The sequence below is a fragment of the Capsicum annuum genome, chromosome 12, assembly GCF_002878395.1.
Source record: "Capsicum annuum cultivar UCD-10X-F1 chromosome 12, UCD10Xv1.1, whole genome shotgun sequence".
NCBI classification, from domain to species: Eukaryota; Viridiplantae; Streptophyta; class Magnoliopsida; order Solanales; family Solanaceae; genus Capsicum; species Capsicum annuum.
In genome coordinates, this window is record NC_061122.1 from 232717872 (window position 1) to 232745624 (window position 27753).

General features: G+C 33.7%; 3 protein-coding genes and 1 long non-coding RNA gene across 5 annotated transcripts; 2 read left to right on the top strand and 2 right to left on the bottom strand.

Moving 5' to 3' along the window:
• Positions 1 to 10163: 10163 nt before the first annotated feature.
• LOC107851685 (delta(12)-acyl-lipid-desaturase) lies at positions 10164 to 11859 on the bottom strand. Of its 2 annotated transcripts, none has more exons than XM_016696767.2 (2): positions 11707 to 11859; positions 10164 to 11473 (listed from the first exon to the last, which is right to left on the bottom strand). In XM_016696767.2, exon 2 carries the CDS (start codon positions 11454 to 11456, stop codon positions 10317 to 10319), a length of 1140 nt encoding a protein of 379 aa, XP_016552253.1. In that variant the 5' UTR covers positions 11457 to 11473; positions 11707 to 11859; the 3' UTR covers positions 10164 to 10316. The 2 variants fall into 2 exon arrangements, with proteins under 2 accessions (XP_016552253.1, XP_016552254.1); XM_016696768.2 differs by having other exon boundaries at positions 10164 to 11505; positions 11707 to 11761.
• Positions 11860 to 16689: 4830 nt separating this feature from the next.
• LOC107849891 lies at positions 16690 to 17622 on the bottom strand. Its single transcript, XR_001668316.2, has 2 exons — positions 17333 to 17622; positions 16690 to 17183 (listed from the first exon to the last, which is right to left on the bottom strand). It is a non-coding gene; the product is annotated as an uncharacterized LOC107849891 (long non-coding RNA).
• A 2933-nt stretch (positions 17623 to 20555) lies between these two features.
• LOC107851578 (very-long-chain aldehyde decarbonylase CER1) lies at positions 20556 to 24947 on the top strand. Its single transcript, XM_016696640.2, has 10 exons — positions 20556 to 20709; positions 21254 to 21465; positions 21905 to 22137; positions 22812 to 23031; positions 23145 to 23526; positions 23635 to 23742; positions 23856 to 24059; positions 24176 to 24277; positions 24352 to 24525; positions 24615 to 24947. The coding sequence occupies exons 1-10, from the start codon at positions 20650 to 20652 to the stop codon at positions 24795 to 24797; spliced, it is 1878 nt and encodes a 625-aa protein (XP_016552126.1). The 5' UTR covers positions 20556 to 20649; the 3' UTR covers positions 24798 to 24947.
• Positions 24948 to 26129: 1182 nt separating this feature from the next.
• Positions 26130 to 27753, top strand: LOC107851201 (7alpha-hydroxysteroid dehydrogenase). Its single transcript, XM_016696139.2, has 3 exons — positions 26130 to 26720; positions 26904 to 27136; positions 27315 to 27753. Exons 1-3 carry the CDS (start codon positions 26420 to 26422, stop codon positions 27591 to 27593), a joined length of 813 nt encoding a protein of 270 aa, XP_016551625.1. The 5' UTR covers positions 26130 to 26419; the 3' UTR covers positions 27594 to 27753.

Below are 27753 nucleotides of genomic sequence, written 5' to 3' on the forward strand. Positions count from 1 at the left end.
TTCAATATATATGTACTACTTTAAGTAAAACATATACTACAAGATATGTATATACTACAATATATATATATATATATATATATATATATATATATATATATATATAGTTATATACTAATTTATAAAACATATACACATGTATACATTAAAGTCTATAAAGATATATACACAAATATACGCACCATTCAATATATATGTACTATTTTAAGTAAAATATATACTACAGTATATATATAGAGAGAGAGAGTTATATAGTTATATACTAATTTATAAAACATATACACATGTATATGTTAAATATATATGTCTATAGAAGATATATACACATATATACGCACCATTCAATATATATGTACTACTTTAAATGAAATATACTACAATATATATATATATATAGTTATATACTAATTTATAAAATATATACACATGTATTTGTTAAATATATACGTCTATAGAAGATATATATACATATATACGCACCATTCAATATATATGTACTACTTTAAATAAAATATACTACAATATATATATACACTACAATATACACACACACTATATATAGTTATATACTAATTTATAAAACATATACACACGTATACGTTAATTATATACTACTTTAGAAGATATATACACACATATACATATCATTCAATATATGTACTACTTTAAATAAAATATACTACAATATATATACACTACAATATACACACACACTATATATATAGTTGTATACAAATTTATAAAACATATACACATGTATACGTTAAATATATACGTCTATAGAAGATATATACACATATATACGTACCATTCAATATATACGTACTACTTTAAATAAAATATACTACAATATATATAGTGCAATATTTAATTATATATATAGTTATATATTAATTTATAAAACATATACACATATATACGTTAAATATATACGTCTATAGAAGATATATATACACATATATAAATTAATAATACTTGATAGTACCCAAAAGCCCTAGGACTTACCGGGCGGGGTCAAATCGGGTCGGTTTTTGTAAGTGGACCGGGCTGGGCTGGCGAATAGCATTTTGCGCGTTATTACAAGCATTCATTAAATGAGTAATAAGAAAATATATTACATAGGCAATTTTTTTAAATCTTATATGAATGTATGTACATTTCAGATTTATTGAGCCTTGCTATGTTCTAACAGGTGAAATGGCAGAAATTGCGGTTTTTTGAACTTTCGAGGGGTGTTAGCCCACAGTTCAGAGGGTGGACTTGGGCTCCGAAAAAATATATGGGCAAAACATCTTGGGGGTTCCCCTAATGACCTATTAAATGGATTGAGTTACTTTAGTTCCAAGTCAAATGAGAGAAATGGCAGGAATTGCAGGTTGTTTGCGACATTCGTGAGATGTTAGCCCATGATTCGGGAGGTGGGATCGGGCTCCAAAATATTATGGGTGAAACTTCTCGAGTTTCCCTCGATGGCTTATTAAATTGATCGGGTTGCTTTGGTGGGGCTAAGGGAACTATTTTCCAAGTCAAATGGACGAAACATCAGGAATTGCGAGTTTTTTGGGACTTTCGATAGGTTTTAGACCATGGTTCGAGGGTTGGGCTCGGGCTCAAAAATTTTTTTGAATAAAACTTCCCGAGAAGTGCTCCAACAACCTATTAAATGGATCGAGTTACTTTGGCAGGTCGGGGAGCCATTTTCCAAGTCAAACGGGAGAAACGACAAGAATGGTGATTTTTTTGGCGACTTTTGATGGATATTAACCAACGGATCGAGGGGTGGACTCGTTCTCCTAAAAAAATTCTGAGTAAAACTTCTTGGGTGGTCCTAACAACCTATTAAAGGGATTGAGTTGCTTTGGCAGGGCTGAGGGAGACGTTTTCCAAGTCAAACAAGTGAAACATCAAAAAATACGAGTTTTTTGTGACCTTCGATGGGTGTTAGCCCATGGTTCGGGGAGGTGGTAGGGGGAGGGGTGCTTGGACTCCTACAAAATTTCTAGACAAAACTTTTTGGGAGGTCCCCAACGGCCTATTAAATGGATCGAATTGCTTTGGCAAAGCCGGGGATCCATTTTTCAAGTCAAATAGGTGAAACAACAGAAATTGTGGTTTTTTTGCGAGTTTTGGTGGGTGTTAGCCCACAGATTTGGGGGTGAGCTCGGGCTCCAAAGAAAATTTTTCTCAAAACTTTTCGAGCGATCCCCAAACGACCTATTAAATAGATCGGGTTGGTTTGGCGGGGTCTGGATAGCCATTTTTCAAGTTAAATGGGCAAAATGACAGAAATTACGGGTTTTTTACAACTTTCAATAGGTGCTAGCCCGTGGTTTAGGGATGATCTCGAACTTCAAAAAATTCTGGCGAAACTTCTCTGGCAGTCCCCATACGACCTATTAAATGGATCAGATTCCTTTGCGTTTTTTTTCGCAACTTTCGATGGGTGTTTGCCCACAGTTTTGGGTGTAGGCTCGGGCTCTAAAACATATTTTGGGCAAAAATTCTAGGGGAGGAGGGGGAGAGGGGTCCCCTAATGACCTATTAATGGATCGAGTTGCTTTGGTGGGGCATGGGGTGCCATTTTTCAAGTCAAACGGGTTAATGACAGGAATTACGGGTTGTTTGCGACTTTTAGGGGTGTTAGCCCACGGTTCGGGGGTGGCTCGGGCTCCAAGAATTATTCAGGGAAAAACTTATCGAGCGGTCCCCTGACGGGTTCCTTTGGTGGGGTTAGGGGAGCTATTTTCCAAGTCAAATGGGGGAAACGGCAGGAATTGAGAGGGTTTTGCGACTTTCGATGAGTGCTAGCCCACGGTTCGGGGGGCAGGATCAGACTCCGAGAAATATACAGGGTGAAACTTCTCGAGCGGTCACTCGACGGACTATTAAATGGATCAGATTTCTTTAGCAGTGCTGGGGAGCCATTTTCTAAATCAAACCGATGAAATGATAGTAATTGTGGGTTTTTTGCGACTTTCGGTAGGTGAGCTCGGGCTTAGAAAATAATTCTGGGCAAAACTTCTTGGACGGTCCACCAACTGTTCATTGAATGGATTGGATTGTTTTACGGGATCGAGGAAGTTATTTTCCAAGTCAAACGGGTGAAACGGTCGAAAATGTTGGGTTTTTGCGAATTTTAATGGGTGTTAGCCCACAATTCGGGGTGGGCATGGGCTTAGGAAAATATTTTGGGTGAAACTTCTCGGGCTGTCCCTAACAGCCTATTAAATGGATCAGGTTGCTTTGACGGGGTTGGGAGAGCCGTTTTCTAAGTCAAGCGGGCGAAACAATGAAAATTATGGATTTTTTGTGACTTTTGGTGGGTGTTAGCCCACGGTTCGGGAGGTGAGTTCGGGCTTCAGAAAAAATTTTGGGCGAAACTTCTTGGAGGTCCCCCCGACATGTTATTAAATGGTAGGAATTGCAGGCTTTTTGCAACTTTCGGTAAGTGTTAGCCCATGGTTTGGGGGTGGGCTCGGGCTTTGAAAAAAATTATGGGTAAAACTTCTTGGGTGGTCCCCTACTATCTATTAAAAGGACCGAGTTGGTTTGGCGGTGCAGGGGAGCCATTTTTCAAGTCAAATGGGCAAAACGGAAGGAATTGCATGTTTTTTGCAATTTTCAGTGGGTGTTAGCCCACAATTCGGGGGATGCGCTCGAATGAGAAAAGAATTCTGGACGAAACATCTTGTGCGGTCCTTCCACGACTTATTAAATGGATCTGGTTGCTTTGACGGAGCCTAGGGAGCCATTTTTCAAGTCAAACATCTGAACGGGAGTCTTAGAACAATTGGTAAACTACTTTCGTGTGATTAGAAGGTCACAGGTTCAAGTTGTGGAAACAAACTCTTGCACAAATGTGATAAGATTGCGTACAATAAATCCTTATGGTTCGACACGTAATTTGCTGGCACTTGTGAATAATAAAAGTTTAAATCCCCGAGATGCCCTTTTAATACATCATATCACCAACTTTAAAATCACAATTTATATTACTCTACCCTTTTCAGACCTCCATGCTGTGATTACACTGAAAACATTATTGTAATCCTTATTACTCTATGCATTTACTAGAGTGTATTTGCTAATGGCTTGCCCAATTTTGTTGGTTCATTAGGAATTATTTAAGAAAATAAGTACAGATTTAGATCTGAGGGGTAAAATTAATATATCCAAGTATGAACAAATTAAGAAGACATATTATTGTTTTTAATCTAAAGAGGACATATTAATTGGCAACTTGTGTTCTCTTTCCATGTGCTTTAGATTCCATTTTAATCATTATTAACATTTAATAACTCCCTTAGTCAAGTCTTTGCTTCGACATAAAAAATTTATATGAAAATATACATATATATGTTCAATTATAATATATTTATATAATTGATTTGATCAATTTTAAAATTTTCAAAGCTACATATTTGGTACATAGTTATGTGTTTAATATTGTTCTATGTTGGACCAGTACTATACCTTTATTAATGCCGAGACTAAAATATAGCAAAGTAGAGTAGACATTATTTTATTAATATATAATTATATTAAATATCAATTTTATTTTAAGAATATATTAGACAAAATAGCGGGAATTAATATCAATGTTCAGTAATCAACTGCCCTACTTTTGGCTCTATGTAGCACACCTCACATGGTGATGGTGGTTGTGATTGTAATTTAAAATGAAATAAGAATTAATATTTAACATAACCTGGTTTATACTCTTTTTAATTAATTCACATTATGCCAAATTATAGATCTTTAGAGCTAGATTGTTTAAGAAGTTAGTACACTTAATTCTAGATTTGAAAAGAATTGCTAAGGTATAGTATTCAACAAAGTTGTTCTTTAATTTATCTTTGAAACACCTACCAAATGTGTTACACCAATGAAGAGTTAAAAATGAAATGAGTGCAATTAATATTTAATATAACTTGATTTATGCTCTTTTTAATTAACTCACATTATGATAAATTGTAGGTCGTTTGGGCTAGATTTGTTTAAGAAGTTAGTACACTTAAATTCTAGATTTGAACAAAATTGTTAACATGGTATTCAAGTTCAACAAAGTTGTTCTTTAATTTATCTTTGAAATACCTAGCAAATGTGTCAGATAAAGATTGATGAAGATATAATTACTGTACCTTAAACTAAAAAGTGCTCAAACTTGGACCACTGAACTTAATAGATGATTTAAGTTATATTTGCTGACAGTTATATATATTAGTGTAAGAAGAATTATACAATCCAAAATATTTTTAGGGTAAACCTTCTTATAGTATGAAATTTATAATTTTGAAAATAAACAAATACCCGCTTTAAAATATAGAAATTACTTATATTGTATTGAATTCTATATCTAGCTTTCATATAATGCTGAACAACTTATTTCCAGCTTTTATCTTATATGCAATAATTTTTTCAGCATTATTTACAAATTTTGTCAGTTGTCTGATTATTGCTAACCCATGCTTTAGTTCTGTGTATTAAAAATTATAAAGCAAATCCAAAATATGAAATATACTTGTATATGTATATAAACAAAGATTAGTATCGACATAGGTTGTGATGGGGTGGTTGGAATTCATCCATCCTTATCCAGATGTTTCAAGTTTGATCCTCGGAAATGAAAAACGTAAATCATTTCGAGAGTATATATCGCCCCAGAAATGAGCCATAAAATTTAGTCTAGCCCAATTTCGACACCGGATTTGATTCTTAGCACGCCATGAAAGATTCCTCGATATCCTATGGAGGTATGTTAGCACTTTAGAAGAATAAAAAAAATATGTAATTTGCCCTTATTTAAGTAATATTCTTGTTTTAACTGAGTTTAGAATGTTAATACAACTGTTTATGACTTGTTGGTATTGTCTGAGTTAAGTCGGGAGGGATCCAGACATGCATGTTTTTGTTGGAGTCCCACATCGGTGGGTTAAAGGATTTTTGGTCTCCTTATATGGTCTTGGACAATCATCCCCTCATGAGCTCTCCTTAGATGTTATTTTCGGATTGAAACAATAATGTTGCTGCATATATAATTAAATCCATAATAAATAAAACACATCAAAAATCACTAAATCAAATGCCAAAATTAGCAAATACAAGAAGAATGAGCACATTCAAAAAAGACCTTATAAATAAAGATAGATTTTTGATAAGGAAAAAACTACCTCACAATTCAAAAACACCTTATAGCCTTACCTAAGATTGGATACATCTCTTGCTGATCACTTTCTCATTAATTTTGTAAAAATAGAGGATAATTTTCTTTATTATTTTTTCAAAAAATAAAAGTTGAGGATAATAGAAAGGGAAATGGAGGAGGAGATTAATTACGAGGTGGTGGATTGAACTGTCACCAACAAAGTGAAAAATTCAGATAGTCAAACAAAGAGAAGGTAACGGTTTGACCACTCATCTTTTTAATTTCGAGGGCTATAACCATCTGACATTCGGAACTTGTTGGTCTAACTAGTCAAGGTTAATTTGCTTATCTAGCGTAAGACCTATTTAATTAAGGGATTTTCTTCATTTGTTTTACATAAGTCCAATTAACTTATGAACTCCAAACTCGATTTTGATTATTTTCTCGGGCTTCTACTCAGACTTTGAAGCTCCAAAGTAGTCATTTTCGTCCAAACGCGCTCATTAGCTCAAATATCATTCTACACAAAAAAATCACACAAATATATATACTTGTAATAAAATAGTAATAAAAGAATATATATGAAGGATAAATAGCGGCTAAATGTATGTATTTTATGCCGGATAGCATTTTGTGCGTTGTTAAGCATTCATTACGTAAATAAGTTTAATAAAAAATACACATTACACAGGCAATTCTTTTTAACTTTATACGAATGTACATACTTTTTCCAGATTTATTGAGCCTTGCTATGTTCTATGATTTGTTAATGTGTCTGGCATCTCATTTATAAGGTACGTTGCTAATATGTTTATTATTATTCTTTATTGGATTAGAATATGTTTAATATCAATTTGATTTTAAGAATACAATAAACCACAAACAACCCTTGGGGCTTGGTGTATATAATAGCTAGTAGGAATATCAATGCGAAGTAGTCAACTGATCATCTTTCACTTTATTTACGTATTACAGATCGTAGGGTGGTGGTTATTATTGTACTTCTGTTATTCATTTTTACTCGGCACATTCTGCTTTTCGAGAATCAAACTTCATAAACTTTAATTAATAGTTTAAAATGCACTTTTTCATCATATTAATATGTGAAAGATTATAACATGTAGTACTTTTCGTATAGTTTTTGAACATCAAAATTTAAAATTTGAAATATTAAATTAATCTACTTGATTTAGATTCTTTTAATTAATTCACGTCTTGACAAACTGTGGACGGTTAAGACTAAGATTTATTTAAGAAGTTGGTAAACTTAATACTTGGTTTAAAGTTTAAACTAAATTGTCAACACTATTGAACAAAATTATTCTCTAATTTATTTTTCAACACCTACCAAATATGTCAGATCGAACTGAAAAGTGTATCATACTCATACATGTTACACATAAGTTACTACCATGTGTACCACATGGAATTTGGTAATAATACAAAGATTATCATACATGTTACACACAGTAACTGTTCTAGACTTGAAAATAGTAATCAAACACAGAACAAGATGACACAAATTTTTGTACCTGAACGGGAGTCCTGGAGTAATTGGTAAAGTTGTTTTCATGTAATTAGAAGGTCACGGATTCACGCTGTGGAAACAACCTCTTGCAGAAATGCGGGATAAGTTTGCGTACAATAAACCCTTGTTGTTAGGGCCTTAATTTCTCGGACCCTGTGAGTAACAGAAACTTTAGTGCATTAGGATGCCCTTTTATAATACATCATATCGTCAACTTTAAAATCGCTATTTATATTGCTCTGCGCTTTTCAGACCTCACAGGTGAGCTTACACTGCAAACATTATTGTAATTCACATTACTCTATGCATATACTAGAGTGTATTTGCTTATGGCTTGCCCAATTTTGTTGGTTCATTAGGAATTATTTAAAGACAGTAAGTACAGATTTAGATCTACACAGGTAAAATTAATTATGTAACGACGCTGAGTCCATAAGAGGGGTGTATGTAATACCCCAACTTAGGATAAGGAGTCGGCAAAACACAAGAGGGATGATGAGTATATAAGTAAGCAAGCCTTACTCCCTAGTGACGTCTTTTAAAGCCGTGCAGGCCTGGGCCCAGAGAGGACAATATCACTAGTGGACTGGGCTAAGGGGTCTCTCGGACCTTCGTGGTTCGGGATGCCCATCGCGGCCAGGGCCTCGGCTCGGATCGTAAAAATATCCCCACTTAATCGAAAGTCGTTGTTCGACATTTAAAATTTTCTATCAAAATATATGTATATATTTTCGATTATAATGTATTTATATAATCGATTTGATTCGATTTTTAATTTTTTTTAAATACATATTTGGTACATTGCTAATATGTTTATTATTATTGCATGTTGGACCAGTGCTGTACCTTGATTTATGCAAAGACTAAAATATAGCAACTAGACACCCTTTATTAATGCAGAGACTAAAATATAGCAACAGGAAACCATGTTATAAATATATAATTAAATATTAATTTCATTTTAAGAATAAAATATATATATATATATATATATATATATATAAGACCAAATAGCGGGAATTAATTAATATCAATGTTCAGTAATCAAAATGTCTACTTTTGGCTCTACGTGGCACACCCCACACATGGTGGTTGTGATTGTAATTTAAAATGGAAGAGCACAATTAATATAGCATAGCCCAATTTCGATATCAGATTTGATTATTAGCACGCCATGAAAGATTCCTCGATATCACATGGAGGTGTTAAGCCACTTGATAGGATGGGACTATACTTTATTCATGAAAAATATTAGTACTATATAGAGCCTTGGGTCAGTTTAGTTAGGTAGAGTTTATTTGTATAGTATATTATAATTCCACTTGCAAATTAATAAAGGTCCATGGCAAGTGAATTCCATTTTTTGTATACGCATTGCAAGTTTCTAAAGAGAAAGAAGAAAAACAAAAAGTCATTAGGTGATAAAATTGTACTAAAGGGGTGTTAAAGTCTCAACAATCAATATCAATGTATGACATAGTGAGAAAGAAAATGTAATTTTCTCTTGTTTGAGTAATATTCTTGTTTTAATTGAGTTTAGAATGTTAATACAACTGTTTATGATCATGACTTGTTGGTGTTGTCTGAGTTAAGTCAGGAGGGATCCCAGACCCAAACATGCATATTTTGTAACAAGACCAATTGTAGGAACTTATTTTTTGTTGCTCTTCCTTGATCACAAATTAAACTAATTAATGGGATCGCGAAAACCTCTAGGTAAAAGATGAACAATAATAGGTTTTTACCATGGCTTTTACACAAATATTTGAGATTTTGAGCTACGGTTTGAAGGGATTTCGACTAGGTATCGATAACTAACCTAAAAGTAATAATTTTAATGTCATTTATGTTTAAACACAAGATGTACACCTTCTACCGTGGAGGTTAATTATTATGTGTATATGCATTTATATATTTAGTATACATAAATTAGTTTGTTATATATAAAACAGGCATTTTCGTAGCTACAACATCATAACGATACATTTAAAATAAATTCAAAATAACAATACAAATACAACATTATGAAAACATACAATCCAAAATACTTACCACGACTTTTTTACAATTAGTTGTTTGCATTCAAAATCCCTCCATATTGCTTTCTAAAAGGGAGTTCCATCAACAAATTGGTAGTATTCTCTTAGAACTGGCTTGATAGCTTTAGTTGCCTCCGTTGCATGGTAATGCTGTATTGGTTAGTTTGCTAAGTAAACAAAAATATATTGTAATATAGATGATAGTAATAGCTAACAGGGGTAGTGGTGGTGTGGTGTAAGTAATAGCAGTCGCTGGCGACATAACTAGGACTGTAGCTATTTATATATATCGTTAGTATAAACTATATATTATGAATTTGGGTATAAACTTATAAAAAACTTAAAAATATTCTTCATATTTGAGAAATACATGAAGGGTACTTCATCAAGTGAGCAGAATTATTGATTTAAAATATTTTAAAAAAGAAAAAACTGATAAAGACTCCCCAAGTGTCTTTGTAAGATCTGACTAGCATGGAAGGTGAACCATTTAAAATGATACATTATGGAGTGATATGATAGTAAATTACAATCCAAACACTAATTTAAAGTAGTTGTACAATGACTGATGTTAAACATTTAACAAGCTTTTTGTATTCATTTTCTAGAGCTTGTTTTTAAACCAAAAGACACCATTATCATGAGATCCTTCATCTTGCTCCACATACATGCACTCCCCCGACTCCCTCCAGAATGCTCTATAGAAGGGAGTATTGTCAGATTGATAGTATTCTCCTAGTACTGGCTTGATAGCTTCGGTTGCCTCCTCCGTGTGGTAATGTGGCATAGTTGAGAATAGATGATGTACCACGTGAGTATTTGGACCATTGTGAAAGAACTTATTTAGAATACCAGTGTCTCTGTCTACTGTACATAGAGCTCCTCTTAACCAATCCCACTCGGATGAATCGTAATATGGCACTGAAGGGTGAGTGTGGTTTAAATAAGTCAGTAACGTTAAGAAGCAATTCAGAAGTACGAGAGGCATCCCATAAATACATACAAGCCAAGCTAACCCTTGGGCCAAAGCAACACGATACAACACATAAGCCGTTGCAATCACACCTACGTCTGAAACATATATCCATAACCTCTCACGCTTATTATATATAGGTCCATACGGATCATAGTGACATGCAAAGCGGTCATAATGTCTTCCCGTGAAATTACACACCAAGTACAAAGGCAGGCCGAGAGGGAGGAACATGATAGGTAGGACTGTTCGTCCTACAGGATTGTTCATGCATTTTTTCAAGAAAGGTAGTTCAGATTTAATCCTTGGCACGTGGACTTCATCACGCTCTAGGGAATTAGTGTTGGAGTGGTGTCGACGATGACTGTATTTCCATGAGAAGTATGGCACCAGAAATGCAGAGTGTAAGATAAAACCAACAGTGTCATCCACCCACTGGTAATCACTAAAGGCGTGGTGGCCACATTCATGGCAAATAATCCATAGTCCACCGAAAACTAAAGATTGAGCAATCCAGTAAGTAACCCATGCTAGGTAGCGATAGGGAGATGGAAGGAGGTGAAAGTAAGTGGAGGCTATGTAGTAGAAGACGAAAACTGCTAATAGATCACGAGCAGTATAGTAGAACGAGCGGATGACCGATCGTTTAAAGCAGTGAGGAGGGATAGCCTTCTTGATATCACCAATTGTAAAAGGAGGCTTCGAAGTTGGCATTCTTTTGAGAGGATTGTTCTTACTTGTTTGACTAGACATATTGCCACCACCTCCCATTCTTGATCCTGATCAACCTGCAACAATTAAGTTTTTCTTCAAATCCTGACTAGGAATTGAATATTGCAAACTTTTTGTCAATTATTTTTCGATTGAAACAATAATGTTGCACCATAATTTTTTCAATAATAAATTAAACACATCAAAAATCACTAACTCAAATGCCAAAATTAGCAAATAAAACAAGAATGAGCATAGTTAAGAAGAGTGTATAAAAATAAAGATAGATTTTTGGTGAGGAAAAAACTACCTCACAATTCAAAAACACCTTATAGCTTTACCTAAGGTTGGATACAATCTCACGTCCACTTTCTCTCAACTTTATAGAAAAAAGAGGAATAGAAACAGTTGACTTAAGGTAATTTTCTATATTTTTTCTCAAAATTAAGAAAATTGAGGGTAATGAAAAGGAAATGGAGGAGGATATTAATTATGATATGGAAAATCTATCTGTATGTCACTAATAATGTAATTCAGATAGTCAAACAAAAAAATCATAATGGTTTGATCGCTCATATTTTTTTATTTCGGGGGCTATAATCGTTTGATATTCGGAACTTGTTTGTTTAACTGATCAAAGTTTGCTTGGCTAGGAAAAGTGCTTAATTACTGTTTACTATTATCTATTTAATAAGAAAGTTGTGATATAGTTCGTTTCGGACCAAGCTCGCATGGTTTTTTTCAAAAGACCTAACACCATTAAGAGATCCCATATTTTATAAGTAGTTTCTCAATTTTTTCAGCTACCAATGTGGAACTTTGATTCGCACACCCAACAATTTACCCCTCGAATTAAGTTCTACATGGCCCATTACTACGATGGTCATCAAGTCATCCAGATTCATTGTATGCCCATGTGGAACTTTTCTTCAAACACCCTATACAACTTTATCTATACGAAAAGATGCTATAAGTTGCAATTCTTCTCATATTAATATGATGAAAAAATACATATTTCAAACATTGAAGCACTTCTCTGCAACTTTCCATTGTAGAACACTATTCTCCAACTACCATTCCAGTCTTTTCATTAATATTAAAACTTTTCACATGTTTGATTATTAATAATCCCAGGCAGTAAACGACTGATGTTTGTTCTTCTTTTTTTTTTAAAATAACAGCTCGTAAATTTATGAACTTACGTCTTACATCTATGTTCGAAATATTAAATTTACCTAACCAACCTTATCCTATTTATATATATATATATATGTCCATGTCCATATGGATTAACTTTTTATAACTTGACTTGTTCAACTTTTAATTCACCTCTGAGAAGCTTATTGCTAGTTTTGCATTATATTATTATGTATGATTACTACAGGAAATTAATGACGTTTATGTGTAGAACGAAGCCAGGATTTGAAATTTATGTTTTGAACAATCGTCAAATCTATAGTTCATTTTAGTTATTGAGTTGAGTAACTACTCTGTTTCCACCCTGAACTATACACGAAATTGTTAAGACACACCCGAAGTACTTTAGGAAGGTCCTATTACCCCTGACTAATTAAAACTGTATTTTTGGCAACCTTAGTGCCTACGTGGCACATACATAGCACATCAGTGAATCAATCCCACTGAAGGTTCACGTAGACACACGTATGTGCCACATAGGCATAAAAGTTGTCAAAAATACGGTTTTAATTAGTTCAGGGGAGTAATAAGACTCCTAAAGTTCGAATGTGCCTCAACAATTTCGTGTATAGTTTAGGATGAAAACAATGTATTTTCTCTATTAAATTTACAATTAAGTATCTATAAATATTTAACGGACTTACTAATACAAATATAAGGTCGTAAAGAAATTTGTGCAAGTTTCAGAATGACTAAATACATATATATTATATATACACTTAAATTCAATGTCAACTGTCAGTTTGATACATAAAATTATTAAATGTTTACCAAAATAAAAATAAAAAATCTTATTAAATGACCAACTAGATACTTCAATTTGGCATAAATGAACCTACATTTGGGTCAAGAAAATATTAAATACTTTCCCTAGCCACCTTATCCGATTTATATATATGTCCATGTTGACTAACTTTTTATAACTTGACTTGCTCAACTAATTTTAATTCACCTCTGAGAAGCTTATTATTGCTAGTTTTGCATTATATTATTATATGTATGATTACTACAGGAAATTAATGATGTTTATGTTTAGGGGCCAAGGCAGAATTTGAAATTTATGTTTTGAACTACCTCCAAATCTATAGTTTATCTTGGTTATTGAGTTTACAATATAATTAAGTATCTGTAAATATTTAACGGATTTACTAATACTGTTAGATTCGGACGGATAAATCAAACCATACGTAAAAGAGAAAAACAAGAATCACGGGCAGAGACAGAGGAATTTCACTATGAATGGAGAGGAGTACAATGTGGAGAATGTCCGTATTTTCTAAATACTCAAAACAACCCATTAAATGCATTTATATAATACGTGTATACAAATAAGTCCTAGGCCTAAAAACATTAAGGTTCATACCGCGGGGACTTCGCCCCCGGCCGCACCCCCATCGGGGGTCAATGCTACCATCACAGACCCCATTGAAAATCACAAACATGAGTCGCACCGCGAAACTTTCAGGACCGAATCAACAAAATTCGGATCACAACTCTAACAAATACAAGGTCTAAGTAAATATTATTAGGTATGTCCGAACGAACTCGTAAGTAATACTCTACCTAAAGAAGTTTGTGCAAGTTTCAGAATGACAAAATACATAGATATACACTTAAATTCAATTTCAATATCAACTGTCAATTTGATACTTTAATTAACTTATTCAATGATCAACTAGCTAGAATGACTAGACACTTCAATAGTTCAATTTGACAAAAATGTATCTCATAAATCACTCATACTGACATGACAACTATTTGTCTATCAATAATTGAATTATACAAATGCGATACTTACATAACACGAATTACCAATTTGATAAAAGTTTATTATTTGATGTTGTTGGTGTGTACATGCATAAAAAAAAAAAATAATACATTTTTGAGTACCCTACCAAGATTTTTTTTTAATTGAAAAACCATCTCCCATAGCTATATATATATTAAATAACTTGTGGTCTAGGGTGGTAGGCTGGAGGGTTAGCATACCAAGATTAAACGATGATACAGCTGACTCGGATATTATGGTCATAATAATAATAAGATTAACTATAAACGAAATTACTGAGACACACTCGGACTTAAAGGTGGTCCTATTACTCCTAGACTAATAAATCGTATTCTTGGCAACCTTAGTGCCTATGTAGCACATACATAGACCTTCAATATATTGATTCACGCAGTATGCCACGTGTATGCCACATGGACACTAAGGTTGTCAAAAATACTATTTTAGTCCTGGGGTAGTAGTACCCCTTTAAGTTGGAGTGTATCTCAACAATTTCGTTTATAATTCAGGATGAAAACAGTGTATTTTCTCTAATAATGATGATGATGATGATGATTGCCATGCGTAGATAATTACAAAATTTAGCAATTGATAAAAGTTTATTTATTTGATATTGTTGATGTGTGCGCATACATAAATTAAAAATACATTTTTCTAATAGTCTACTAGATTATTTTTCATTGGACGGTGGGCTCGAGTAGCATACCAAAGATTAAACAATAATGAAGTTGTTGACATGCATAAATTGGGGGAGGATATTGCTTAAGATTGTGAAAATTAAATTATTTTTGTTATGTTCGGACAGAATAAGCAATACCATAAAATAAAAGAAAATAAGAAGAAGACACATACACAGATTTATGTGAAAATCCTTGACGGGAAACACCACAGACATAAGCGGAGGAATTCACTATAATAGAGAGAAGTGAGACGAAACGTATATCAACCGTCCAAAACAACCCACTAAATCGCACTTATATAATACGTGAGTACAAATAAATCTTAGGCCTGATCCCTATGCTATCACCACAGACCACACAAAAAATCACAAACATGGATTGTACCGCAAACTTTTCAGGGTCGAATCAATAGAATTTGAGTCACAAACTTAACAATTTTTAGGTTGCAAGTGGAATTTATTTTTTTGCAAAAGCCAAATTTTCATGTGCTATAATTTAGTTAAGGGAGGGATAAGAATAGCTCATAAATTATGACCAAAAGAAAAGATCTAAATATATAAAGATAAGAATACCATCTCATTAAATTACTCAAATGCTCCTAATTTATGGCAATAAATCTTTAAGTTTCATTGTGAATACTTTATAACACTTTCACTAAGAATTTTTTTTTTCTTATTTTTTTATTCTTTTAATTTACTTTTAAGTAAAAGGGCTTGATATACTACTCAACTTTGCGATTTAAAATTGATATTTCCTTTATTATAAAGTGGCTCGCATATATACCTTCATTGTTACACAAGTGATCGAGATATACCGTTATCGGCAGCGGCGGATCTATTCTTGCCGAGGAGTTCATCCGAACCCCCTTCAACGAAAAATTATGCTATAAATGCATGATTAAAATTATTTATTATGTATATATGTTAGATGTTGAATCCCCTTCGGTTAGTTCGTATGTTCACTTATGAACCCTTTCGCGAATATCCTGGCTCCACCATTGCTTATTGGCTGACGAAAGTGTAAAAATGATTTCAAAATTATTTTGTTAAAAATAAAATCAATATAGGATTATATGTGACCCTTCTAGCAAAAGTCAATATTTATGAACTAAAAACCAAAACCACAGTAAGTAAAGATTGGATATATAAGAAATATAATTGCATGTATTATTGTCCATGTGCTTTAGATTCAATACCTACAAAGAGGAAATATTTAATTTAAAGAAGTCAAATGTTTTTATCAGGAATTCACAAGCTTGAAATTCTGAATTCGCCTCTGTTGTTGGTCTACGGGGTCGATATTATGATTATGGCCTTCCGAACCTCTAATCAATTATCTAATTTTGCCCCACAACTATATTGATGGGCGAGAATGCGAGAATTAAGGTAAATGCATTCATATTTCATCCTATAATTAAATCAAATAAGGCACTTAGGTATATTCCTATGCTAAATGCAAATCACAACTTCAATTATGAGAGATTACGATCCCACGTTCTATCCTATCGTTCCTCCTTCCGGGCTCATGATAGAATTAAGCATGTATTCTAAGGGTCGTGAATCCTTACAATAGTTAATACAATGATAAATAAACAACCAACAATAATAAATAACCAAGAACAATTCAATTCGTAACAAGAGTAATCACGTTCTTGGCCTTAAACCCGAAAAAGAGTGTTTAGCCGCTCATGGACATACACGTAATCACAATCGATGAGTCTATGTTATAATTCAAAAATAGACTAAAGTAAAGAATAAAACACCTAATTGAAGCCTTCTCCAGCGTATTTCAAAGCCCAAAGGTCGTCCAAGGACCAAGCTGCCTGATTTTGTTTAGCCTTCATGCCACACCCTTATCCCGGAGGATAGGGTCCATGGCACGTTACTATCACTATCACGGAGGAACACTGTTTTGTGCCATTTGAGTTGTAACTAAGGGCGTGCCATGCCTTTATCGTGCCATCCAGGCAACATGGTACGCCAATGTGTTCAAATTTTTCAGATTTCGTCAAGCTTAGTCCAATGCATTTGTTCTTCAAGTCCAAGCTTTGTGGTGACTTTTCCTCATGTTTTCCAGCTTGTGTATCATCCATTTATCATCTTTATCAACTAACCAAGCATCCTATAACATCAAACACCACAAATTAGAGCTCAAAACCGCATAGAATTCGACACGACGACTAGAAAGGGACATAGCTCAAGCTAAGAATACTAATTTTCGCGTTTGAACTTTAACGTAATATTTTGACTCTAAACTCATTGTGATCATACCTTAAACACTACAAACACATAACTTAACATTTAGATGCTCATTTACACCAAGATTAACTCAATAAGCACATTAGAAGTCCTCAACAACCAAGCTACTATATAAGCGTAGATAACAACACTGAGGTGCATAAATTCACCTCAGGTTAAATACCATCTCATTAGGTCGGCTAACGAAAGTGTGAAAATGATTTCAAAGTTACTTTGTTAAAAATTCAATATTATGAACTAAAATCTAAAACCATAGTAAGTAAAGATTGGATATATATAAGAAATATAATTGTACTATTGACTTTATTGTTCATGTGATTTAGATTCAATACCTACTAAGAGGAAATATTTAATTTAAACAGGTCAAATTTGTACTACTAAACCTTGGTACTAAGAACCAAAACCATAGTAAATATAGATTTAGACTAAAGATTAGTATAATTATATTGTCCATGATTATCTACTTTAGATTCCAATTCTATTATTATAAAAAAAGACTTGGGAATCGGTCCAAATGTGCTATTGTATAATTTAGAAATTAGAGCAAATATAATATATTAAAATGGTGATCATTTAAATCCAAGTTGTTACATAATTAGTTTAGGTTAAATTTTTTTTCAACAAAAGAGAAAAACCTAATTCCAATTTTCTTTTCTTGATTTTTTATTAAAATTGAAAATCAAAGTCGTGTTTAATTCAATTATAGGAAAAACGATCAAATTTATTCCTTTATTTTCGAAAATAGTTTATACTCGAACGAAAATATCTTATGACATTAGCAAATTTAGGACCCAACTATTAAAATCTTATATGATCTGCCATTTAAGTGAAGTTGACACCACGTAATGTTATGAATTGGACAGAATAAACAAATCACAAGCAAAAGGAAAAATAAGAAACATAGATTTACGTGGAAATTTTTGTGGAGGAATTTCACTATAATGAAGAGGAGTACAATTGTGGAGACGATAGTCATGTGTATTTTCGGAACACCCAAAACAATCCACTTAATGCACTTATATAATACGTGCATACAAATAAGTCCTAGACCCAAAAACATACAGGCCCATATTGGCCCGATCCTTATTCTACCACCACAGATCTCATGAAAATTCACAAACATGGATCACATCGTGAAACTTTTAGGATCGGATCAACAAAATTCGGGTCACAACTCTAACACGTAGAATGCCACTTCACCACCATATTATCCACAGCCCACCGATCAAAAATCTATTCATTAAATTTTAATTATTTTTCTATTTTTTCTTTCATTCTCTTTTTTTCTTCTTTTTATTTATCATACATTTTAAAATCATGAATTTCAAAAATTTATAGGTACATAAATTAAAGGCATGATACATAAATATGACCCTAAACTTGACTTAATTTATAACATTGATCGTAAACTTTGACAGTGCACAAGTAGACCTTTTAACTATACAAAACTTGAATAAATAAACACTCCAATCTACGTGGCAAAATGTGTGTATACACTCAAAACCACGCGCGTCGGAGTTAGAATTGAAGGGGTTTTTTGTTCAATTTTTGTATATTTAAAGGGCTTACTTGTGCACTGACAAAATTAAAAGTCATAATTATAATGTATCTTTTTTATTAGGTGGCAGCATCTGAGTGGATGACTAATCTACGTAGGCGCAAGTGAGGTACACGCGGCATGTAAGTTGCAAAATTGGAGTGTTTATTTATTCAAATTTTGTATAGTTAAAGGACCTACTTGTGCACTGTCAAAGTTTATGTATTATTCCTAAATTAAATAATGTTAAGCTATGTGCTATGTTTAAAATGCCACTAACAGAATATATTCCAGTCAAATATGTCGTTGAGTGTGAACAAAACAAACTAGCACATGAAAAGATAAAAGAATTAAAATATTATAATGTGTTCAATATTTTTAATAGTATGGGGTCTTTCTTGGAAAACCATGCCAGCTTAATTTAAAAAGAATGCTATGATACTAAGAATAATTTGAATAATTTTTGGATTGTTTTAGCCCAATAATAAGTGTGAGGCCTTTTATTGGTGGGTGTTGTGTCTGAGCAGAATGTCACATAAAAAATAGAAAAGAAATAGAAAAATACTTATGAAGTATTGAATATTCTTAATGATGTAAGACCATTTGGAAAAATTATTTTGTGAATTTGGCTTAAAACTGATAATATCACATCATATTAAGTAGGCATTAGGACATATGATTTTATGTCATTATTTTAAATCAGCGTACGAAAATGTGATTAAAGATAATGATTTGAAATAATGAGATGAAATTTCAGATTTTCAAAAAAAAAAAAAATGATTTGAAATTTCAAATTATAATTTCAACTTCTTAAATACAATTTGATTTATAAATTTATATTTTGTAAAAAAGAACTCATCATTTTAAATTTTGCCCCAAAAAAACAAAAAATTCATGTTCGATTTGAAGAGATTATCTGTACCATATGAAAAGCTATATATTAAAGAATAACCAGTTGAAGTATAATTATTGTTAACTAGTGAATTTTTATAAAATTATGTGTACTTGAAAGTTTGTAATCACAAATATTTATTAAAAGAGGAACAAACCTCACTTGGTGAAAATATACTTGATATATTGTTGTTGTTGTAGGAGGTAAGATATCTTATTTGTCAATGCATTGTCCTAGTATATTACAACATCCTATTTGTGGATTATGATTTGCTCATTTGATTTCATAAAATAACAATTAACAAAAATTTAATATATAGTTTTTGCAACTTATGAGGGTTTTCGTGTTTATGAGAAAAAAATATAACTTAAAAAATGTTCAAACAAAACTTTAACTTCATATCAAATGATTTCGTATTTGTTATGATCGGACAGAATAAGCAAACCACAAACAAAAGGAAAAACAACAAAAATACACAGTTTTACGTGGAAACCTTTGAAGGAAAAAACCACGGGCAGAGAAGGAGAAATTTCACTATATGGAGAGGAGACGACAGTCAATGACGTATGTTTCAAAACCGTCTTAAAACAACCAACTAAATCGCACTTATGTAATACGTGCATACAAATAAATCTTAGGCCCAAAAATATACAGGTCCATATCTATTGGTCCAATTCCTACGCTACCACCACAAACTCCACAAAAAATCACAAACATGTATGGCACCGCAAACTTTTCATGGCCGGATCAACAGAATTCGGGTCACAAACTCTAACATTATCATTATTTCATATTGCATGTTTGCACAGGGCGGCTAGAGGATACAAACAAGAGATGGAGGCTATATAATAAAGAAAGCTGGACAAAGGTAACTGCAAGTACTGAGCAAACACATAATTAATGGCTTCTAAACCTGGTATTCTCTCAGAATGGCCATGGACAAAACTTGGCAATTTTAAGGTACAAACTTTGTTTCTTGATTTATGTTCTTTCTTCTTATTCTTCGAGATCTTGTAGTCTTAAACATGACGTGTAAGATGTTGGAACTAAAAACGTATTAAGTATAGAAAGTGATATTTGTTTTCCCTTTTTCATTCACTATTAAGAAGTTGCGGAAAGATTCGCATCCTGGACCTCTGCTTGCTCTAACATCGCGAATTGTGTGAACCGTCACATCTAAAAAACTTAGATGTAAGAGAGAGAACGATTTATTTATTTAACTATGTATTAATGGCTAGAACATTGTTGCTGAGTTAGAATACCCCGAACAGTGTCATTTTAACATTTGTTAAAATAGAATTTTGAAGAAAATCGAGCGCACCAGGTGTGTATGATAACTACAACATAAAGAGACTAAAAAAAATGGTGGTGAAGCTCGAACCCGAGACTTGTATCTGTGTGTAACCAACTCATCGAAAAACTTAAGTTATAACAAGAGTACATTATATGGACTTATCTAGAATTCTGGGAATTAACTTTCTTTTCTTTTTTGTATCGAATGAAGTACTTGGTATTGGCACCATTTGTTGCTCATAGCATATACGTATACTCGAGGGAGAGGGACATCGGATACTTGCTCATATTCCCGTTACTACTCTCGAGAATTATTCACTATCAGATATGGATATCCCTATCGCGATACAGGACTACTAAGGGTAATAATCGGATTGTTGATAGGAGTATTGAATTTGAGCAAGTTGACAGAGAAAAAAACTGGTAAGTTATACTTTCTCTTCGTACTATTTTATGTGACGGTATCTCAGTATGAATAAAATGAGAGATTTACAGCTATTATTTCGACATATAAAAAGGTATCGCGCTTTTTTAATAGTGCCAAAAGAAAGGCATGTCACCACATAAAATGGAACAGAAATTAAGTAGTAACATATAATTAAGACAAAATGCACTATTTCCACCTGAACTATAAACAAAATTGCTGAGATACACTCGAACTTAAAGGGGGTCCTATTATCCCCTGGACTAATTATAACCGTATTTTTGGCAACCTTAAGACCTACGTGGCACACTACGTGAATCAACATACTGAAGGTCCATGTAGACACATGTATGTGCCATGTACGCCTAGTAAAAGAAAGGATGGATTTAAGGTTTTGTAATTGTTTAATTTGATTTAAGGTTCAATTTTTATGTGTAGGGATGATCAAATCATATTTAATGGGCTATTATACTATTTTGGATATTTGAAGATGGAACAAGTTCATCACTTGCCTCTATGGAGGACTGATGGGATGATTATAACTGCATTGATGCATATTGGTCCTGTTGAGTTTATCTATTACTGGTTTCACAGAGCTTTGCACCACCATTTTCTCTATTCTCGTTATCATTCTCATCACCACTCGTCTATGGTTACCGAGCCCATCACTGGTAATTATGTTTCCGTCTTCAAAAAATTATTATGCTGGTATTAGTTATACTGAAATTTAGTTATCTTGGCGTTATTTCTTTTTTACCGTCTGATTTTGTGTTAAAATTTCTAAGGTGAAGTTGTTTCCGTACAAAAATATCCCCCGCCTTATTAGTAGAAAAAGGATTTGAGAGACCTCGGGCATATTTTTGTCATTTTAACTGTTTTACCTGACATAACTAATTCCGGTACCATTATTCGACCCTCTAGTTGAAGTAACCAAACAAGGAATAAGGCGTATTAGTATTTATCCCGCAACCTCATATGTATGGTTGTCCAGTCGATTTTTTTTATGTACTAAATCATCATCCAACTCAGAGGTGGAGCTACACTTGGGATAGGGGTTCATCCGAACCTCCTTCGACAAAAAATTATACTATATAAACATGGTTAAAATTATTTTGTATGTATATATAGTAGATGCAGAAACCTCCCCATCCCCCCACCTTGGATTAGTTCGTATATTCACTTACGAACCTCCTCGGTGAAAATCCTGACTTCGCCACTGATCCAACTTAGTCCTAAGTGGTTCTTCAACTAATATTTAGACATTATGTATTTTGACTCTGTAAAAAATTCTTAACTTGTTTTCACTATACGTATTTTTAACGAACTACATTGTTGTATTCAACAGCATTTATTCATCCGTTTGCTGAGGTCGCAGCATATTATGCCATCTTTACGGTTCCTGCAATCGCAACAGAATACACTGGGACTACTTCTGTAGCTTCATTTGCACTTTATGTTACTTTTACTGATATAATGAACAACATGGGACATTGCAACTTTGAGGTCATTCCGAAGTGGATATTCTCGATCTTTCCACCTCTCAAATACTTGCTATATACGCCCTCGTGAGTCTTCTTGACCTATTTCGACAATCTAAACTAATCTTAAATAATCAGGCTGGTCATGTATAAGGTAATCACAACTAAAATTTTATGATATGAATATGTTGATGGAACAGGTACCACTCACTACATCATACTCAATTCAGAACAAATTATTCTCTGTTCATGCCAATATATGACTATATATTTGGTACAGTCGACAAGTCATCAGACACATTGTATGAAAAGTCGCTTGAGAAAAAAGCAGAAGTGCCTGATGTGGTGCACCTTACACACCTAACAACGCCACAATCGATCTATCATCTCCGACTAGGATTTGCATCTTTGGCCTCGAACCCTCACACGGCCAGCTCTAAGTGGTATTTGTGGTTAATGTGGCCTGTCACGCTATGGTCAATAATGATTACTTGGATTTATAGTAACACATTTGTTGTCGAGAGGAATTTGTTCAAGGATCTCAAATTACAAACTTGGGCTATTCCAAAGTTTCGCAGACAAGTAATAATTCATATTATGTTCAAGATGAATTGTTTTATCCATCTTTGAACTGATTTTAATTGAAATGACAATTCTTTTCCATGATTCTTGATTTTTTTTTTGTTACAGTACTTCAGCCAATGGCAAAGAAAAAGTATTCTTAATTTGATCGAGAAAGCCATCATGGAAGCAGATCAGAAATGCATAAAGGTGTTGAGCCTCGGACTCTTAAATCAGGCAAGTTCAGTTCAATACTCTCTGTGTCCCTCTTTATGTGAGACAATTCGAAGTTTGAGGGTTTGAAGATAGCTAATAAGTCGATACTTATACAAATGTAACTTACTTTATAGGACGAGAAATTGAACAACAATGGTGAAGTTTACGTAAGGAAGCATCCTGAGCTGAAAGTGAAAGTGGTAGACGGAAGCAGCCTAGTTGTTGCTGTGGTTCTCAACTCCATTCCTAAAGGAACTTCCCAAGTGGTGCTTCCAGCCCATCGCTTGTCTAAAGTTGCTTACTCCATTGCTCTCGCCTTGTGCCAACGAGGAATTCAGGTATACGTCGTCAGCGCTTAGAAATTGAACTCAATATTAATCTCTTAATTAGCTCCTTGATTTTGGTTTTCATTTAGTTTCATCCATTCATCGCAAAGTTCTGTTTACATATACAGGTTGTCATGTTAGATGAAGAGGAGTACGAGAGACTTAAAGAAAAGTTTACCCCTGAGGATGCAACTAACTTGATCTTGTCGGGAAGCACCGGTGTTTCAAAGGTATAACATATAATCTTGATAATTCAAACATTAGGAAGTTCTTGATTGATTGATTTTGAGGCGATAAATTGTAGACGTGGCTAGTAGAAGATGGATTGAGTGAAGAGGAACAATTCAAAGCACCAAAAGGAACATTATTTATTCCTTATTCGCCATTCCCACCAAAGAAAGCTCGCAAGGATTGCTTCTACTTCAACACACCAGCCATGATTAGTCCCAAACATCTACAGAATGTCGACTCTTGTGAGGTAACTTGAATTTGTTTCAAATATCGTTGAATCTTTTATGCTTAGTTTTTCGACTGTTTGTTCACATTGACTTTGTCTTGTTATTCAAGAATTGGCTGCCGCGAAGAGTGATGAGCGCGTGGAGAATAGCTGGAATTTTGCACGCGATTGAAGGTTGGAACGAGCACGAGTGTGGTAACATGATGTTTGATATTGACAAAGTATGGAAAGCTAGTCTTGATCATGGTTTTTCCCCATTAACCATGTCTTCTGCTATTGAGTCCAAGGCTTAGAAGTATGGATTGTTTCTACCAAGATCATATCTTGGATCATTGGTGACTTCGAAGTTCGTAGAAATGAGTTGTCATTTACTATTTTGTCCTCAATGTAATAGAAAATAATGGTCAAAAACCACATGAAATATCACTTTTTTTTTGCGAGTCTCTTGTTTGGACTATCACAAACACCAATTATTTATCAAAACACCCCTTTACTAGTATTAAAAATAACAAAAAGGGTAAGCAAGAAGTATCACTTTTTACGAGTTTCCTGCCTAAACTATTAGGTAACTGCTTTTTCTTCCTAAACTATTACCGACTATTTATTAATACCAGAGATAAGCATCAAATACCCACTCAAAATATGATCAAAGTTGTTACGAGACACTCCAACTTCACAGGGATCTTATTACCCCCGAACTCAATTTTTGTGTATTTTTGTCACCTTTAGTGCTAACATGAAAACTTTTTTACCTAAAATAAAACCCACATTAAAGGTGTCATGTCAGCCAAAAAAATTGATAAAAGGTGTCACATTAGCACAAAAGGGTAACAAAAATACGCTAAAATTGAGTTCAAGGATAATAGAACCCACGTAAAGTTAAACTATATCGTAGCAAGTTTGGTAATAGTTCAAGGGCGTACTAGATGCTATACTCTTAATACTATAATTCCCTTTCTTTAATAGTAACAATGAAACCTCCTTTCAACTTGTTCCACACGGGGACTATACCTCTGGCCTAACTCTGCCCACTCTTAGGGATAAAAATAAGCCAAAGGGCCTTCCAAGTTTCCAATTACATTAGTTGGACAATTATATTAGTTGTCCGAACAACTTCACACAGTTGTTGAATAACTTCTCTCAGTTATCAAATAATTATCAAAGTTATTTTACAACTGAGACAAGTTGTTGAAACGGAAAAACTTAAAAAAAAAATTCAAAAAACTTTTGTCCCCTCCACCCAATTTAAAAAATTTGGAGGACTTTCACTTAATTCGACAACTTGTTTGTCCTTTTTAATTGAAAGTCCCCACTCTTGGCCTAAACATGGCAGTTATGGGTGGAGCCAGGTTCATCCGAACTCCCTCCATAAAAAATTATACTATTTATATATGGTTAAAATTATTTTACGTATATTTGATGATGACCTCTTTGTCATGTTTGTGTGTTTACTTTCCACATATTTTAAATTCTTTTGGTGAAAATTCTAGCTCTCGGAGTATTTGCCAATATATGTGTAAAGGAGAAAACACTTGATTAGTCGTTAAGTTTTTAGGGTCAAACTTGGCGGCTCCATGCACTATTGTAGTCTAGTGTTGTTTATTAGAAAATGAATTGATCATGACGTCCATTACTGAAATTTCAAAATAATGGCCCTACTATGAATCAGTATAAAGCTAATTTCAATGTACAATTTATTCAAATCTAAAACTATTTTATATGTGCACTAAGTCCTTGTTAATAATTCTATCCTTGTCTTGTCTGTAGTTAGTCAAAGTGGGTGAACCAATTAAATGATTACAAATCAAGTTGTACTCACAGTAAAATCCTTAGCAGGAAAATATCAACCACATATTAACCAGTATCTCTGCATAAATAACTCTCTCACTACTAGCTACATCATCTAAAATTTAATATGGAGCAATGGAAAGACCTAACCGGAAAAGTAGTGATGGTTACAGGGGCATCCTCGGGTATCGGGGTAGAGTTCTGTCTCGACTTGGTGAAAGCCGGTTGCAGGATCATTGCTGCAGCTCGTCGTGTTGACAAGTTGAAAACTCTCTGCGATAAGATTAACTCGGAGGGACAAGCCCCCCGTGCATTCGCCCTTGAGCTTGATGTCACTGCTGATGGTGCTACTATTGAGGCTGCTGTACAAATAGCTTGGGACGCCTTTGGACGTATTGATTCCTTGGTTAACAATGCTGGAGTTCGAGGTAATATAATTTCAAATACATAGTAAAACCGACTTTTTCAAGTTGTTGAATCTCGTTAACATAAGAGAAGATCCTCTAGTATAGAAGCAAAAGGGGTTCAAAATTTGTTTATTGTTTTCACCTTACATGAAATCCATCTTCCGCCACTGGCTCTGATGTAGGAAATTTAACTTGTATGCATAGGTAGTACAAGTTCTTCACTGAATTTGTCAGAGGAGGAGTGGGAACATACTTATAAGACGAATCTAAGAGGGGCATGGCTGGTCTCAAAATATGTTTGTAAACGTATGCGCGATGCTAAACAAGGCGGAGGATCTGTTATTAATATAACCTCAATAGCTGCTCTGAATAGAGTACTAGTAGGAGGGACTCTTGCTTACGCTTCTTCAAAGATGGCTCTCGACATGGTCACTAAGGTACATATACCTCAAACAACTTCCTATAAGCCTAGTCGTATAGAGCACCCCTGTCTATGAGGGCTCTATGCGACATAGATATTTCAATGTGCGCATTGAGCTAGTATTTTGAGTTTATAGGTTTTCGTAAAGTATATATGGATTGATTAGTAACTTTTATTTGATGATCGAATCACAGATAATGGCACTTGAATTAGGAGCAGACAATATTCGAGTGAACTCAATATCGCCAGGAATATTCAAATCTGAGATAACAGAGAGCCTTCTTCAACAGGAATGGTTCCATAAGTTTCTTTATAAAACTCATCCTCAGAGATTTATTGGAAAGACAGATCCGGCTTTAACAACACTGCTCCGGTATTTGATCCATGATTCTTCTGAATATGTAACAGGCAATATCTTCATTGTTGATGGTGGAGGTACCTTACCAGGCGTTCCCATTTTCTCATCGTTGTAGAAGATGGAGTAATAGTTTAGTACTGGTGAATGTTCAGATAGTCAGTCGACTGAACTACTGTGATCTTTGCTTAATAATATTGTTGGTTTTGTCTCATTGTATTAAACATATTATTGTTATATTCTCCAATTAATTGAAATGTATGTCTACTTTAAATAAA

Coding starts and splice junctions, on each gene's coding strand:
- LOC107851685 (XM_016696767.2), bottom strand. CDS start 11,456: ATGGGAGGTGGTGGCAATATGTCTAGTCAAACAAGTAAGAACAATCCT.
- LOC107851578 (XM_016696640.2), top strand. CDS start 20,650: ATGGCTTCTAAACCTGGTATTCTCTCAGAATGGCCATGGACAAAACTT. Junction 22,138..22,811: donor GGTTACCGAGCCCATCACTG/GTAATTATGTTT, acceptor TGTATTCAACAG/CATTTATTCATCCGTTTGCT. Junction 23,743..23,855: donor GCCTCGGACTCTTAAATCAG/GCAAGTTCAGTT, acceptor CTTACTTTATAG/GACGAGAAATTGAACAACAA.
- LOC107851201 (XM_016696139.2), top strand. CDS start 26,420: ATGGAGCAATGGAAAGACCTAACCGGAAAAGTAGTGATGGTTACAGGG. Junction 26,721..26,903: donor TAACAATGCTGGAGTTCGAG/GTAATATAATTT, acceptor TTGTATGCATAG/GTAGTACAAGTTCTTCACTG. Junction 27,137..27,314: donor CTCTCGACATGGTCACTAAG/GTACATATACCT, acceptor ATCGAATCACAG/ATAATGGCACTTGAATTAGG.